The 16,918-nt window shown below is 39.3% G+C and overlaps 1 protein-coding gene across 1 annotated transcript in view; it reads right to left on the reverse strand.

The window, feature by feature from the left end:
• The window catches only part of st6galnac3 (ST6 (alpha-N-acetyl-neuraminyl-2,3-beta-galactosyl-1,3)-N-acetylgalactosaminide alpha-2,6-sialyltransferase 3), a 133,726-nt gene that overhangs the window by 64,938 nt on the left and 51,870 nt on the right, over positions 1-16,918 (reverse strand). Inside the window, 2 exon segments of the mRNA XM_030751589.1 lie at positions 7,618-7,674; positions 7,676-7,861. Coding sequence (XP_030607449.1) covers positions 7,618-7,674; positions 7,676-7,861 — 243 coding nt within the window.

Raw genomic sequence — 16,918 nt, forward strand, 5'->3', positions numbered from 1 at the left:
ATATATATATATCTTATTATTATACATTACAGGAGCAGGGGGATTTGTAATGAATCTTCAGTAAGAGCCCTTAGCTACGCTTTGCCAACAGAGGAAGAAAGCCCTCCCTGAATCCGAAATGGGAGATTTACCTAATTGAAGCTAATATGCTTGGTTTGTTTTGATGAGATTAAACTTACTTAAGTAAATGAATGCAAGACAAAGTTAGGAAAAGAAAACGCATTGTGTCATGACTAAACCTTGTTCATCATTTGCTTAATGGAGAATAACTATAATGTTACTGGTTTGAATGCAAATTGCATTTTTGCTGCACTTTTAATGCATTCTGGTTGCAAATGTGAAACTCTTTGGAGTTTGATCAGCAAACACGAGTGTTTTAGTGCGCAAACAGGATCTCACAAGACATTCCAGTAAATACTGTTCCAGCTACATGGCTTATCAGCACTCACAACACACTTATAACACAAGATCAAAAAGAAAAAACAAAACAAAACCACAGCTGGTTTTCTTTCTATTGGACATATTTCTTACTGACATAACTCCAGCTGAGGCTCCTGGTATTGCCTTCTCTTTCACGTATGGATTCAATCATGGGTTAAGAAAGGATCTCTGGACCCGGTCTCCATTTACTGGGTGGTTGAGACACACATCACCGCAGCCTTGAGCTGCCAGCAGCTCGTCCATCATCACCCGCTCCTCTCAGCCTAGCTCATAACTCCATCACGCCTTTTAGCACACACAGATTGGCTGGGCTCTGTGGGGAGCACTGGCTGGCTAACTGTATGTGAGACATATGGGTTTGTTACTGGAAACCTACCAACAAGGAGTCCCTGAGCAAGGCATTTAACCCCACTTCTCCCGCAGTGGAGTCGCTCAGTGGCAAATAATCAAACACTGAGGTTTTCTGCTTCACTGTATGAAGCAGAAAATTAACTAAAAGTGAATTTTCCTCCATTAAAACAGAGTATTTAAAGACAAAAACAGGCATGTAAGCAGTTTACAGTCACACAAATAAAAACAGCAGTGAACATTATTGCCTCTAATCTCATTTACATGCATTACGGAAGAGTAGAAACCTCATCTAATAACGACAAACCCCGCTGGAACACTTTTTATTCAGCATGCACCGGAATCTAGCTCCAATAAATCTGAGTTTTACGTCCTGTAAATCAATAAAATGTTACAGCCTCCTCCTCTTCCTCTCTTCGCTTTGATTCATGTTTCAGTTTCATGCTCACGACGGTGCTGTTTCAGTGTGGCCGGCAGTAATCACAAACAGAGTGCACTTTTATAATCCCAGTAATTCGGGCACTCTGATAAGTAAAAAATCTACTCACCAAAGCTTTAGATTTTTAATGCATGAGCGTGTTAAAATAAAGTGGGTTATTTAAAAAGCAGGCTTAATGCCGGGGACACGGCCATCATTAAATTATAGCACTGGGGTGTGAACTTAACCTTGGCGTGTTCATTAAAATGCTCTGAACACGATTAATTAATAAGCAATAATTATTACATTAACATGCCAAATATTTCATTATAAGACACTTCCCTGGGACTTCGAAGTCTTTCTGCTTAAAAAGTAGCTTTATCTGTCTCTATGGGGGAAAGTAGTTAATTCCAAATGCTCCTCTTGGGGCCTTTACATTACAATAAAGAAGAAAAATACAGGTCAAAAACCTGTCTCCGAAACAAATAATCAAGACATACCTTAACTAAACTTGAAAATATGAACATGTTTAGTTTTGATGAGAGTAATAGGAGCTATTAATAAGTTATTTTAAAAATTAGAATTTTGTTTGACAGTTTGATTACTTTAGCTTATTGTTTCTTTTTTTTAAGCTATGATTCTTTGTTGGGTTTTTTGTTTGCTTGCATTGGTTAAAGCCCACATTTCTAAATGTACGTGGTCCATTAGTGGCTCTTTGATTATGACCCACTAATGTAGTGCTAATGTTAACGGGTTAAAATTGCCACTGACCATAGTAACTATTATAGCTTCTTGTACTCTCACTGTGAGCATGCAGTGGCTTTGTTTGTGATCTACCACTTCGAAGCCTTAAGTTTGGCATTTGGATGTTGCCATCTTGGGATTCTGGAGCCAGAAGAGCCATGCGAGGAGTGGAATCTCTAAGCTGAGGACATTACTCATGCCCCCTGGGTTCAGTTCAATTTTATTTATTTAGTGCCAAATCACAACAAAAGTTTGCCACAAAGTGCTTTATATTATAAGGTAAAGACCCTACAATAATACAGTGAAAAAGCCAACAGTCAAAACGACCCTCTGTGAGCAAGCATTTGGTGACAGTGGGAAGGAAAAACTTCCTTTTAACAGGAAGAAACCTCCAGCAGAACAAGGCTCAGGGAGGGGCAGACCTTTTGCGAGAGGACGAGAGAGACAGGACAAAAGACATTCTGAGCCAGAGATTAAATGCAGAATGGGGTATAAACTGAGTAAAAAGAGGTGAATGAAAAGAAACACACAGTGTATCATGGGAACTCCCCAGCAGGCTAGGCCTATTGCAGCATAACTAAGGGATGATTCAGGGTCACCTGATCCAGCCCTAACTATAAGCTCAATCAAAAAAAAAAGTTTTAAGCCTAATCTTAAAAATAGAGAGGGTGTCTGTCTCCCAAATCCAAACTGGGAGCTGGTTCCACAGAAGAGGGGCCTGAAAGCTGAAGGCTCTGCCTCCCATTCTACTCTTAAGTATCCTAGGAACCACAAGTAAGCCAGCAGCCTGAGAGCGAAGAGCTCTGTTGGGGTGATACAGTACTATGAGGTCTTTAAGACAAGGTGGGACCTGATTATTCAAGGCCTTGTATGTAACAGGAAGAATTTTAAATTAAATTCTGGATTTAACAGGGAGCCAATGAAGAGAAGCCAATATGGGAGAAATATGCTCTCTCTTTCTCGTCCCCGTTAGTACTCTAGCTGCAGCATTTTTGGATCAGCTGAAGGCTTCAGGCAGCTTTTAGGACAGCCTGATAATAATGAGTCACAATAGTCCAGCCTAGAAGTAATAAATACATGAACTCATGGGCTGTTATTCACAAGACGGGCACTTACTAAATCATACCCAGTTTTATCATTTATTTTGTGGCTCACTCACACTAAACTATAATTAGGATACTGACCTTCTTGCAACTAAGAAAAATCATGCGGTGACTAAATCGAATTTTTTCAAATTCAGGAACTGATTGGGATAGCTAATTGGCATATTATCACAAATTGATGGCATGTAACTGTCATCTTCTTGACCCTATTCATTGCCAAACTGTTTGCAGACTGATAACAGACTGCCTCCATCTTATTGCCGTTTTATGGTCATGCTGACAAACTAAAGTCACTCTGCAGACCTAGTCCCTGTCTGTGAAGCAACCGTGTCAAAGGCAACAAAATCACACTGCACTAATTCTGGTCATGCTGCAGTCTCCAGCCACTGTTTTCCCTAGTGTGACTGCACCATTACTCTTAATGGAAACATAATTCACAAAATGAACATCATGTAATATTGAAGAATACTTGAAACTAGTGATTGAGAACATAAAAGAAAAGCAAAATGTCCCGCGGTCACACTCAAGTAAGCAGCAGGGTAATTTTTTCATAAAATACCATGCAATCAGACGTCATTCTCAAACCACAGGAGTCGCCCCCTGCTGGACATTAGAAAGAATGCAAATTGAAGGCACACCTGCAGTGCCTTTACTTTTCAGGCCTAGAGGCTCCATCCATCTTTACATGCAATCTCCATTAGCATGTGCTCCAAAGGACAGCCTTACAGAGCTGCTAGCATGGCAGTAGACTCTCATGCTGTAATATTTTTAGCTTTAAACTTTAAGAGAATTTTAAACCAGGAGTCAGCCATGCCAAATATCCCTCACTAGATTAAAGACTTTGTTGTATTTGTTTAATTAATCCTATTAATCCTTGTCTAAACAACAAACAGTGTTAAATGAATGTTTACAGCACCATTACATTGCTTCCCCTTCCTAGAGGGCTTTCTGGGTTGGGTAACTTACAAATGACTTACAAATTATAGGCCCAGCATTTATAAGTAGTGACAGCTAACTTACACTCAATGGCCACTTTGTTAGACACACCTGTTTAACTGCTTTTTAACATAAATATCTAATTAGCCAATCACATGGCAGCTGCTCAATGCAATTAGGCATGTAGACATGGTCAAGACAGCCTACTGAAATTTAAACTGAGCATCAGAATGGGGAAGAAAGGTGATTTAAATCACTGAAAATGAAGCATGGTTGCTGGTGCCAGGCAGGCTGGTCGAAGTATTTCAGAAACTGCTGATCTACTGGGATTTTCCCACACAACCATCTCTAGGGTTTACAGAAAATGGTCTGAAAAGGAGAAAATATCCAGTGAGCGGCAGTTCTCTGGGTGAAAATGCTTGTTTATGGCAGAGATCAGAGGAGAATGGACAGACTGCATCAAGCTGAGAGGACAATAACAATAACTAATCAGTAAATAATCACTCGTTACAACCGAGGTATGCAGAAAAGCATCTCTGAATGTACAACATGTCAAACCGTGAAGCAGATGGGCTACAGGAGCACAAGACCACACCGGCTAAGAGCAGGAAACTGAGGGTAATAAAGTAAACTCATATACAGTACCACAAATAATAAAAAAATCTAAAAACAGTTAATCGAAATAAATGATCAAAAAAAAACCCTGTAAGTGACTATTAGATGTCAGATGTTTCCCACACATTCAAATCTAAACACTGTTGCTAATTCTGAAACACATAATTCTTCACTCACGCAGGTTTAAATGTTTGATAAGTAATGCATTATTTGAGTAATTTAAGCAGATGGTTTTGGAAGTTATGTAACATTTATGTAATTTAGTCCAGTTCTTGTCTGCGATAAAGAGCTGATAATAACTTGGAGAGGACTTACTTATAATAATGCATATTTTATTAGCCGGTGCAACACAGGCCACAAACCAGAAGCTTTCTCATTAACATTAACCACAAAGTGCTCCAAAAATCGAAATACTTCCTCACCTTGTTTTCCATTGTGTACATTTTGAAAGGCCTGCATTTAAAATGCCCACATCCAAATGAAAATATTGAGTTTCTCTCTCGCTCTGTGATGGACCAGAGGCATGGATGTAAAGTGCCACAAGACAAATGTTTTCTATTTCTCCTGAAAGCAGGGCAGGAACAATTTATCACCGCTGGAGACAGACTCAATCAAATGAATAAAAAAAGGCAGGCCATACCCGTGCTACCGGGTTATGCATTATACATGCTTGCAAGAGGTTTATAACACTTCAAATGACACCTCACTGTGGATCATGTGAGATTGCCTTACTGTCCAGGTGAAATGTTACAGCTTCTAAAGGTGCCGCTGTGTACTTAACACAGGCTGACAGCTCACATAGCAGGCCTTCTTCCCCAACTTCATCACTTACGACACCTGGCACAGGAGTATCACCTTGACCAGACCTCCACAATTTCGTCCATCGTTTGTCAGAAATTTCATAAGTGTGCAGAACACTTCTGACACTCATTCTTGGGCCAATCACTGCCTTTCTGATTAGATACAGAGAACTCACTGGTGGGAGAATTTGAGCCATTTACATAAATCTCCATGGGGAGAGGGCAGTGATTTAAGCAGGCTTGTCTGGAGGCAGAAGGAGGTGCAGACGTGGAGACTGGCGTAAAGTGTGATTGCCTCTGGGCCCATGTTGTATGGATGAAACTCTCCAGCGGCAGAGAATGGCGCTCTGCATTAATCTGCAAATATCACCCTGCTGAATATAAGACATCCACTTCACATGAAGGATCAGTGGATCCGCACTGAAAGGGCGATTTTTGAAAGTTCATTTTCACCCGGAAATGTTACATACATCCATGGTTAATAAAATGTACATTTCTCTAGCATAGCTATTCAATATCCAATAGTTTAGGCACAACGCGCTGCGTTTCAACGGGCCGCCTTCCCAAACAATAAACACACAGCTTGGTTTTACATTTTGATGTGGTGGGAATTAAAAGGCTTTGATATTTCAATTTCCATAAATTGTGCGGGGAATATACAGCACAAAGCTGTTTGAAGGGAGAAGAATGGGATCACGGACACGGGTGTTTGGAATTAAAAATAAATAAGGCACACAAGGGACATCAAACAGGCATTTTCTGATCCATAACAGAGAATCTGATATAATAAATTAAGAAAATCTTTAAGGGGGTGCGGCATTTTGAATAGAATACACCTTCATTGTGAAGGTGATGATTGATGACAGATTAATGTTAATAAATGATTATAGAATATAAATGCACTGTAGAAGAACACATTAGTCATGTATGACGTAAGTAATGAGCCTCAGCATGTAATATTATAAATGTATATATACAAAAATGTAAAAAAAAAAAAACATATCATCATAAAACATGAAATTCTTTTATTGTAAGACTGCAGCAGAAACATTTTTTAACTAATGTGAAAGAAAATATGTTAATGTTAACAACATTATAGCCAAAGCTTGTGTTTTCTCATCATTCAGTAAAAACATCTTTGAATTTGCTTTTAGTCACTTTGTTAATCTTCTCGTTTGCCTTTGTCACTGAAATGTGACCATTTTGTACTTTTTCACTAATTTGTCCCATTTTTTTGTTTTACGTGTTTTGTTTTTAATGTTTACTTAAATGCTGCATTGAGTGATTTACTCACAATTTGTTGCACCTTGGCTCTTTAGCACATTTGACCTTAACTGTTTGGATTTTATTTAGGCTTAAAAGTAGGGGGTGTGACTAATGTGATTGACAGGTCTGCAGACACAAGCAGCTGGAGTCAATCAAGCCAATGGGACGCTTCACCTCTACTAATTCAGGTCACTGAACTCAACAGTGTTGTGGTGCCTTTTGAAGGGTACTTAATGGAATTAGCTGACAAATAATAAAGCTGCTGTGTGGTACAGGAGTCTGTGTTGGTCAGTATTTTATCACTCTTTTGACTCGCACTAATTAGCAAAGTAGTTCCCCACTTCAATAGGTGAAAAAAAGCTCATACCCCACATTTTTTTAAATCAATCTTAGCAATAGAAAATGATCCAAGATTAATTTGACTTAAATAAAAGCTTTTGTTTGTTTATTTTCCCTAAAAATAAACTTTATTTCCCTTACTCTGAATTGATACATTTTGCTTGGTTTGCTGCACCTAACCTGCAGCAGCTCCTCACCCCACAGTCTGAAATCCACTGAATTAGCAGTTTTCACCCATACAGTGTATATGGACACATCATGTTAACCTAGCTTGCTAGCATATGCTGATAACTTAGCACTCTGTCCCCATCTGATTATGTCAGAAAAAATACAAAACCAAAGCTAAAATAGAGGATTTAAAATGTGATTTTAAAAAAAACGTCACAGGGTGACGTCATAGTGGCAACAACCATCCTTTATATACAGTCTGACTTTGGAAAACAATTATTATTAATTGTTTTCCAGTCTTCTTTTAATTGTAAAAATATATATAAGTGCAAGTGTTATCTAGCATTTATAGCTAATCTAAATAAACTGATACTTATATTAAGCTCTTATTTCTCATTGCGTGAGTCATTCCTGGTGTTTCCAGGTGTTCGTTCCTCACCTCCTGTTTGGGGATACTGACGTAGCCCAGGTGAGGCTTGAAAGCCTTGTATGGCTGCCTTGGAGAACATCCAGTGGCTGCTGAAAGTCTCACCAAGGAGGAAGTAGGGCTTCTCAGAGTAGTTCACCACGACCACGAAGAGCGACATCGCCACAATCAGACTGGTCGCGATCAACGACTTCTTCTGTGGAGGGAGAGAAAGCACGTTCACGACCAAGTCTGACAATCCACATAAATCAGCAATCTACAAACGTGAATGGCAACTATTTGATCTGAAAGCAAAAATCATATAAAAACAAATATGTAGCATCATAAAAACATGTTTACTCTAAGTCGCATTTTAAACATAATGGTGTGTTAGATTTCCAAATGCAGGAAGCTTAGTGGAGAAAACAACATCTTTAACATTTAATAACACTGAGCTCAAAGGGAAAGATCAGGGAAAACAAGTTCAACCAACAGTAACATGATTCTTTCAGCAAACTCGATACATTTTGAAGCTGCACGATCAAATCCCTAAACTAGATTTGATTTTATTCTTGAAAGATTTCCAAACTGAAAGTTAAAGCTTTGAGTCGATTATTTCAGTTAAGAGACATGATAGGATAAATACAAATATAGTGAGTATATTAGAATATAGCATAATATAAACTACACGGATCAATTTCACTCTCTCAATCTAAATATTATAGTTGCACATAATTTACACATATTTGTCTGATGATTTATTTTCACTCCATATCATCTCACAAGGCCGCGCTTTGCTGTCTGTTAGTTACTGTGTTAGCACAGCTAAACTGGGAAAACTGAAGGTACTTTCACAGACAGTCATTTTCCCAGATAATTGTTGGAGCACATCAACAGAAATTAATGGAATTGGAGCTTTATTTTTGATAAATACGATGCAGCATTTTTATAATACATAATTTTTTTGGACTATGACCCAGCTCTTGTCATTTTGCCCCTGTATACCAGAACAGTGGATTTTAAATAGGCAAAATGTGAGATTTTCAGCTTTAATTCGAGGGCTTCAACAAAAGTATTGCATCAATTGTTTAGGAAATACAATCGTTTTTATATGTAGTCTCTTATTTTCAGAGGCTCAAAAGTAACTGAACCAACTAACATGATTTTAAAGATAAGGATTGTTTTAATACTTGGATAAAAATCCTTTGCAGTTAATGACTTGATATGCTCTGTTAGGCCTTTACTGCAGCCAAGGTGGCTGCAGTAAAGGCCTTGGTTTTTTTTGGTTTTTTATTTAATAACTGAAAAGCATGTTTTGTTGGGTTGAGATCAGCTGACTAACTTAACCACTGAAGTATATTCCATTTCTTTGCCTTGAGAAACTCTTGAGGTGCTTGTGCAGTATGCTTTGGGTCATTATCCATTTGCACTGTGCAAGATTGTCTAATCAGTTTTGCAGCATTTGGCTGAACCTGAGCAGAGAGTGTAGCCCTGTACACTTCACAGTTCATCCTGCTTTTTCTATCAGCAGTCACATCATCAATAAATACTAGTGGCCCGGTTCCAGTGGCAGGCCCATACAATAACATTGCTTTCACCATGTTTGACGGATAGTGTGATGTTATGTGCTGTTTCCCTGCTTCTCCATACTTCTGTCTCCCCATCATGCTGGAACAAGTTAATCTTGATTTCATCTATAAAGTACTTTTTTTTTTTTCAGAACTGTGAAAGCTTTTTTTTACAGTTTTGTGGCAAAGTCTAACGTGGCCTTCTTCTTCTTGTGTGTACCATGTTGTAAATCTACATTTTCGTTTAGGTAGACTTTAACAATGATACACATACTGTACCTCCTCCAGAGTGTTCTGGACTTGGCAAGATGTTGCGAAAGGTTTGTTTCTAACCATGGAAATAATAATCAGCTGGTTTCTGAGGTCTCTCAGGCTTTTTGGTGTTGCTGAGTCAATGTCTTCATTCTTTCTGAGAGCATACCAGACTGTTGGTTTGGCCACTTCTAAAGTTTTTGCTATCTCTCTCATAGGTTTATTTCATTTTTTCAGCCTGATGCAGGCCTCCTTTACTTGCAGTAAGAGTTTCAGTAAATCAATAGTTAAATTCAAGTTCAACTCAAGAGCTTGTATCTGCTTATTTGTTATGGGATGAGATAGCCAAAACACTCTTTATCAGTCAGTTATAGTCCAATTTCTTTTGCACCTCTGAAAATGAGGCACTATGTATAAAATGATTGTATTTCCTAAACAATTGCTTCAATAATTTTGCTAAACCTCTTAAATTAAAGCTGAAAGACTGCACTTCAGTCATTGTTGTCTGTTTAAAATCTATTGTGGTGGGGTACAGAATTGTGTCATTGCCCGAAATCTTATGGACCAAACTGTATTAGTTGGTTTACATTAGGTTAGAGAAGAAAGACAAGAAGACCAGTTCAGTCACAAGAACCTGTGTGATGGATTTGGTGAGGGCTCACCATTTTGGGGAGATCTGAATAGGTCAGTCAGTAAAACATGATGACCTGACTGATTTCCAGTCAGTGTTTTGTTTCTACCATTTGCTTGTTGAATGTCCAATCGTTTACACCTAGTTGGTGTAGAGTACAAAGAAAACCCTGTGTATGACTGCACCTGCTGCATGCTCATCTCTCTTCTCCACAATATAATTTATTTTTTATAATAAATCTATCTATTCTTATACTATTCATTACTCCTGAAAGATTACTTCTGCAAGAAGAAAACCTGGTCTCACTATATTTTCCACAACAAATCTTCAGTAAATAAAAGCGAATTGTTTCCATGCATTTGCCCGGCTCGTGTTCGTAATTGTGAAACGGAGCAAACAGGAGCATCAGTTTTGATCAACGCTCAGAAAATGATTTGTTTTTATAATACTGTGGAAAGAGTTCCCCACCCCAAGATACTAATACATCTTAACTGGCTAAGTAAAAACTCCTACAGGACAAATGAGGATCCATCTAAGTGCATCTTACTCAGGCCCAGGGAGATATGAGCACACATACTGTGAGAAGATATTTCCAAATCAGAGACTTTATGAGGGAAGAAAATGGAAGTTAAACTCAATCGTGTTTTTCAAATTAAGACTTGTGACTCACAATAGCCTCTTCCCTTTGCTTCAGATGCATCGAAAATGAAAAGATTCCTGGGAAGTCCTCCTCCTTCTTATAGAGTCAATTTACAGAGATTAACACTTAATCTCTGCTCACCGACACACACAATTTCACTCTTTTAGCACGACTGAGCCATCATACCTTGAAAAAGCTGAGCTGGAACAGGCAAAGTTGTAATCAATTTTTTAGGAGTGGCATAGCTCACTCTGACAGACGTTCATGGCTCCCTGATGATGACTGGTGTTTGACTTTTTATCTGGTTGCACTAGTGCACTGACTGTGCATAAATATTATGATCTTCTTTTCTGTTTCAATATTCTTACTAATGAAGCAACAGTTAGAGCATACAGTGCACAACAGAACAATGATCATGTAGAGGTAAGAGGTATTGCGGCCTGGCTGAAAGAGCTGAGTGATGAATAATGAATAAGAGATGGAGGACGGGGAAAGGTCTCACAGACAAGGAGCTATTGGCAGGGCAGAGATGGAGATCAATAGATACAAGAGAGAAGGAATCAGGCTGTGGTGAAAGAAATCTGAGGCATGCTACATCTCTCAGCCAGAGGGTGATGATAGACTGCAGCAGAGCCAGAGATGCTTTATGTTTTTTTCCACTATTTTTATTCGAGGAAACTTGAGTAAGATGCTGCTAATATAACACACACAACAGTAGGAAACTGCAGATTTTAGGGAAGTGGCATTTGGCAAAATTCTTTTGAATGTACCTGACAGCATGAAGTCTGAGTGTGGGCGTGGTTAATGGCGAAACCGCCACCACCAAGAGTGCCTGCACAACCACGCGCTCTGATCTCCAACATCAAACGTCCTGAGGGAGGCACCGGGGGCTGCGCACTTCAGAGATGAGATCAAACATTTGGTGTGCGGTGGGAGTGCGGTTGAAAAAGACGGCGACCATTTGCTGCCCTGACAAGCCTATCACATTTTACCAGTTGCACGCATGTTGCATCATACATCATTTCATGGCATTACCAACATCTTGATCATAAACAGACTCTAAACTTTGATCTGGCTCGAAAACAGCACAAAGATGACCAATGAGAAATCCTCTTTCCACTTTCTAAGTACTTTACAAAATAATATATAACCACTTTCTGGAAAGAACAGTCAGTTATATGTCATCCCCCCTGAAATAAATAAATAAAAAATAGTAGGTCGATTTCAGAAAATGTACTGTAATAGCCAGTCATCAAGAGTCCATAATGGAGCATGAAACCAATCCTTTATAAAAGCAGGAGGGTTCATCAAGAGGAAAAAAAACAACCTTCGGCTCAGTCTGCAGAGCTGCAACATCCATCTGTTCTCATGAGGACAGAAAATTTCCTTGTCTCCTTCAACCTCAATCTGGCCACAAATCACAGGGGAAATGATGTGTCAAAGTCTGGAGGCGATTGGAGGGCTCCATGTGGGCGTTGTGGGGCGCTGAACCTCCACGAGCTGGAGTGAGAGACTCACAACTTCTCTCCTCGTTTGCTCATCCATCAGGGTGATCACAAGTCAGTCTGTTGAGGCGTGTGACACAGAAATTGAAAGGCTCGGTATCGAAGAGGGAGTACAGTCGGGGAGTGGGACCATTAACACCAGCATAGAAGCAGCAGAACAGCTATAAAGTTTCAACATTAGAGCTTTCGGTCAATGTTAAAACATTTTGCTTGAGCAATATGACTCCATATGCAGCTGCAACGACCTTGTTTGCCACCATCAGATCAGGACAATGATGGCCATTAACAGCACAGACACTTATGGTTGTATCCTGGGGGTGTTTTCATATAACGCATGCCGACTAAAGGCTTTGAGTTGGCTATTTTTAAAGGTGCTAAAACCTACTCTGAGGAGGTATTGATCTCAGTTCACTGACAGACTGTGTGGGATCACTGGACCCTGGCACATGAGAGAGCCATAATTTTCCCCCTGCCTCTCCTGCAGGGAGTCTGTATGAGCAGATTGCACAAAGGAAGAGAAACTAGCAGAAGGTTATTGATGGCCAGCTTGTCCATTTGTGGCAATGACCTAAGTGAGTTGTCAGTTGTGCAGAAATTGAGCAATAGCAAGCTATGTGTTGCAATAAAGTACAATTACTCAAATAAAGGGTCTGTATTTCTATTTATGTTATTATTTTTACATTTCAGGAAAAAAATTAAAGATTGTACTGCAATGCATTTATGTCACAGCTTTAGTTTTAGAGATTGAATAATCTAACCTTTCTTAATTACAACAGCAAAACACTGTTTACCTAACATTAACCCATCAACAGTAATACTACAGTCATATATAAAATAGAAAAAATTAACCTCAGAAGCATTTTTTAGCTGATTAATAATCAATATCACTGACCTCATATGCAGTACTGTGCAAAGGTTATGAGCCACTCCTCATTTCTTTATGTCTTGCTAGTAAAATGGGAAATCAGAGCAGCCATTTATTGAAATATGTTCACACATACATGGAAATATAGATAGAATAAAGATCTATATTTTATCTTATATAGATAGTATATATGATAAAAACAAAGTCCATACAATTCTAACAAGATTGAAAGCCAATATTTGATTTGACCACCTTCATTCTTCAACACAGCCTGAACTCTCTGAGGGAGCTTTCTTGTAATTTCTTTAAGCAGTCTTCAGGAACAGTTCTCCAGGCTTCTTCAAAGCTCTTCTTTGGATGTTTCCGCCTTTTGTTCGGCTCTCTGTCGAGATGATGCCACACTGCGTCGTTCCCAACACCACTGGCCAAAGTGTGACAGTCTTCACTATGTTGTACAGATGGCTGCAGCACTCACTGTTGTAACTCTCTCCTGACCTCATCTGTACACATTGATGACAATTTGAACCACAAATTTCACATTTGGATTCCTCACTCCATCCGACCTGTTGCCACTGATTTTCAGTCCAGTTCTATGTAATTTGGCATACATCAGCCTTTTCTCCTTGCTTCTCTTCCTATGAATGGCTTCTTGACTGCCATTCATAAGCCATGGATCAACTGAAGGGCCAGATGCATCTCTCAGGTCCTGTGTCAGGTTTTTGCTGGATTTTTTTTTTTCTTTCAGATACTGTCATGGGCTGTAGATTTTTTTTTGAGGCTGCCACTTCTTTTGTCCAGTTCTCCTCAAAATTGTTGACCCATCCCCATCTGTAACTATTTCATCCTTTAATATCTTTAATATTTTTTTCATATTTATTATCCAAAAATTTCCAACCCTTTCAGTGTGGGGATTTTTTACTTATAATGGCGTATTTATACATAAACAGTCAGTTATCACTTTTGTTTATGAAAGAGATCTGATACCTTCTCTAAATATTACTAACCACATAAAGCACTAGAGCAATTTTCTTACTAATATCACCAAAAAGGAATAATAAATCTGTAACTGCAGAATAATCACAAGTCGTACTCAATTCACTTGTGTGATGAATAAAAATTCAAAGCAAATTAGCTGTTTATTCCTCATGCATATATAGTGCATTCAAAATTTCACCTCCATCCGGATCTATCTGAGCATGAAGAGAATACAATTTCCCACAAAGACTAATGCTCCAGCTCAGTAAACAACATGGCCACACAGTAGTTTCAATCCAAAAAGCTAATGGCGGTGGGTATTGGAATAATGGAGGGCTCAACCTGAAGAAAATAGCTCATGAAAAAACATATCTGGTAGCTATTTTTGAATGTCTCATGGGCAATGGGCAAAAAACAGAAAATTACATTTGCATGCAAAACGCTACCTCCCTGGCTCCTGAATTCTTTCACCACGGTCCAGCGAGCAGTTAAAATCCAATTTCAATTAAGGTGTTTGAGAAATATTTGAGGAGTCTTACTCTCGCTCTCCTTCCTCCTCTTTAGTCCTAGTGTTTCTCTCCAAGCAATAAGACAGAATATAAACAAAGAGCCACTCTTGAGATTAAAAGAGGCCCAAACACATTACTTCACTCGTGTCATATTTCCAGCAAAGGTCTCGCTTCAAAAGTCATCCAAGTACAAGATACAAACTATTCTTTTCCCGAGGAGGAAGAGTCCGCGTCTTTGCTGCCGTTACCACGGTCACGCACAGGTTCCCCTTCAAATTTCACCCACAGGAGCCTAAACTGCCACAGGAACTGAGAAATTGATTAATATAATATGTAGCTGCTTCTGCATTTAGATGAGCTTTATCACTGTCTAATCAGTTAATTGAGGATTATTTCTACATTTAAACTTAACCTGCTTTTAAACGCATCTCCGCACATAACCAACACATGTGACACAGACACAATTTCATGCTCGCACCTCTGCTCTCTTTGAACGAATGTGTGGAGCGGCTATAGTGATCCATCCAAACCATAGAGGGATTTCTTTCTGTTGGGTTGGAGCCTGATGTAACAGTGCTTTTACAGGTGCTGGTCATAAAATTAGAATATCATGAAAAAGTAGATTTATTTCAGTAATTCCATTCAAAAAGTGAAACTTGTATATTATATTCATTCATTACACACAGACTGATATATTTCAAATGTTTTTTTCTTTTAATTTTGATGATTATAACTGACAACTAATGAAAACCCCAAATTCAGTATCTCAGAAAATTAGAATATGTGAAAAGGTTCAGTATTGAAGACTCCTGGTGCCACACTCTAATCAGCTAATTAACTCAAAACACCTGCAAAGGTCATTAAATGGTCTCTCAGTCTAGTTCTGTAGGCTACACAATCATGGGGAAGACTGCTGACTTGACAGTTGTCCAAAAGATGACCTTTGACACCTTGCACAAGGAGGGTGACACACAAGGTCATTGCTAAAGAGGCTGGCTGTTCACAGAGCTCTGTGTCCAAGCACATTAACAGAGAGGTGAAGGGAAGGAAAAGATGTGGTAGAAAAAAAGTGTACAGAGCCTAGTGATAACCGCACCCTGGAGAGGATTGTGAAACAAACCCATTCAAAAATTGGGGAAGATTCACAAAGAGTGGACTGCAGCTGGAGTCAGTGCTTCAAGAACCACCACGCACAGACGTATGCAGACATGGGTTTCAGCTCTCGCAGTCGTTGTCAAGCCACTCTTGAACAAGAGACGGCGTCAGAAGCTCTCGCCTGGGCTAAAGACAAAAAGGACTGGACTGCTGCTGAGTGCTCCAAAGTTATGTTCTCTGATCAAAGTCAATTTTGCATTTCCTTTGGAATCAAGGTCCCAGAGTCTGGAGGAAGAGAGGAGAGGCACAGAATCCACATTGCTTGAGGTCCAGTGTAAAGTTTCCACAGTCAGTGATGGTTTGGGTGCCATGTCATCTGCTGGTGTCGGTTCACTGTGTTTTCTGAGGTCCAAGGTCAACGCAGCCGTCTACCAGGAAGTTTTAGAGCACTTCATGCTTCCTGCTGCTGACCAACTTCATGGAGATGCAGATTTCATTTTCCAACCGGACTTGGCACCTGCACACAGTGCCAGAGCTACCAGTACCTGCTTTAAGGACCATGGTATCCCTGTTCTTAATTGGCCAGCAAACTCAGCTGACCTTAACCCCATAGAAAATCTATGGGCTGTTGTGAACAGGAAGATGCGATACACCAGACCCAACAATTCAGAAGAGCTGAAGGCCACTATCAGAGCAACCTGGGCTCTCATAACACCTGAGCAGTGCCACAGACTGATCGACTCCATGCCACGCCGCCCCAACTAAGTATTGAGTGCTGTACATGCTCATACTTTTTATGTTCATACTTTTCAGTTGGCCAACATTTCTAAAAATCCTTTTTTTGGTCTTAAGTAATATTCTAATTTTCTACTGAATTTGGGGTTTTCATTAGTTGCCAGTTTATAATCATCAAAATTAAAAGAAATAAACATTTGAAATATATCAGTCTGTGTGTAATGAATGAATATAATATACAAGTTTCACTTTTTGAATGGAATTACTGAAATAAATCAACTTTTTCATGATATTCAAATTTTATGACCAGCACCTGTATGGAGATGCTATTTTATTTTCTCTGTTACATCTCTGCATCTGCAAGTCAGCTCGGGTCTGCTTGAGCCCAGGAAAATAAATCCCATGATCAGACGGTGAGTGCAACGCTGTGTGTGGACACATTTTTTTGGTGACCATGAGGACTGTCATGGAGACATTTCAGACTACTTATGCATGGTGTCTGCAAGCATCTGCAGAGTGTGTTGGGCAAAAAGTATATCCGTGTTACTAAAATGATGCC

The sequence above is a fragment of the Archocentrus centrarchus genome, chromosome 17 (assembly GCF_007364275.1).
Source record: "Archocentrus centrarchus isolate MPI-CPG fArcCen1 chromosome 17, fArcCen1, whole genome shotgun sequence".
NCBI classification, from domain to species: domain Eukaryota; kingdom Metazoa; phylum Chordata; class Actinopteri; order Cichliformes; family Cichlidae; genus Archocentrus; species Archocentrus centrarchus.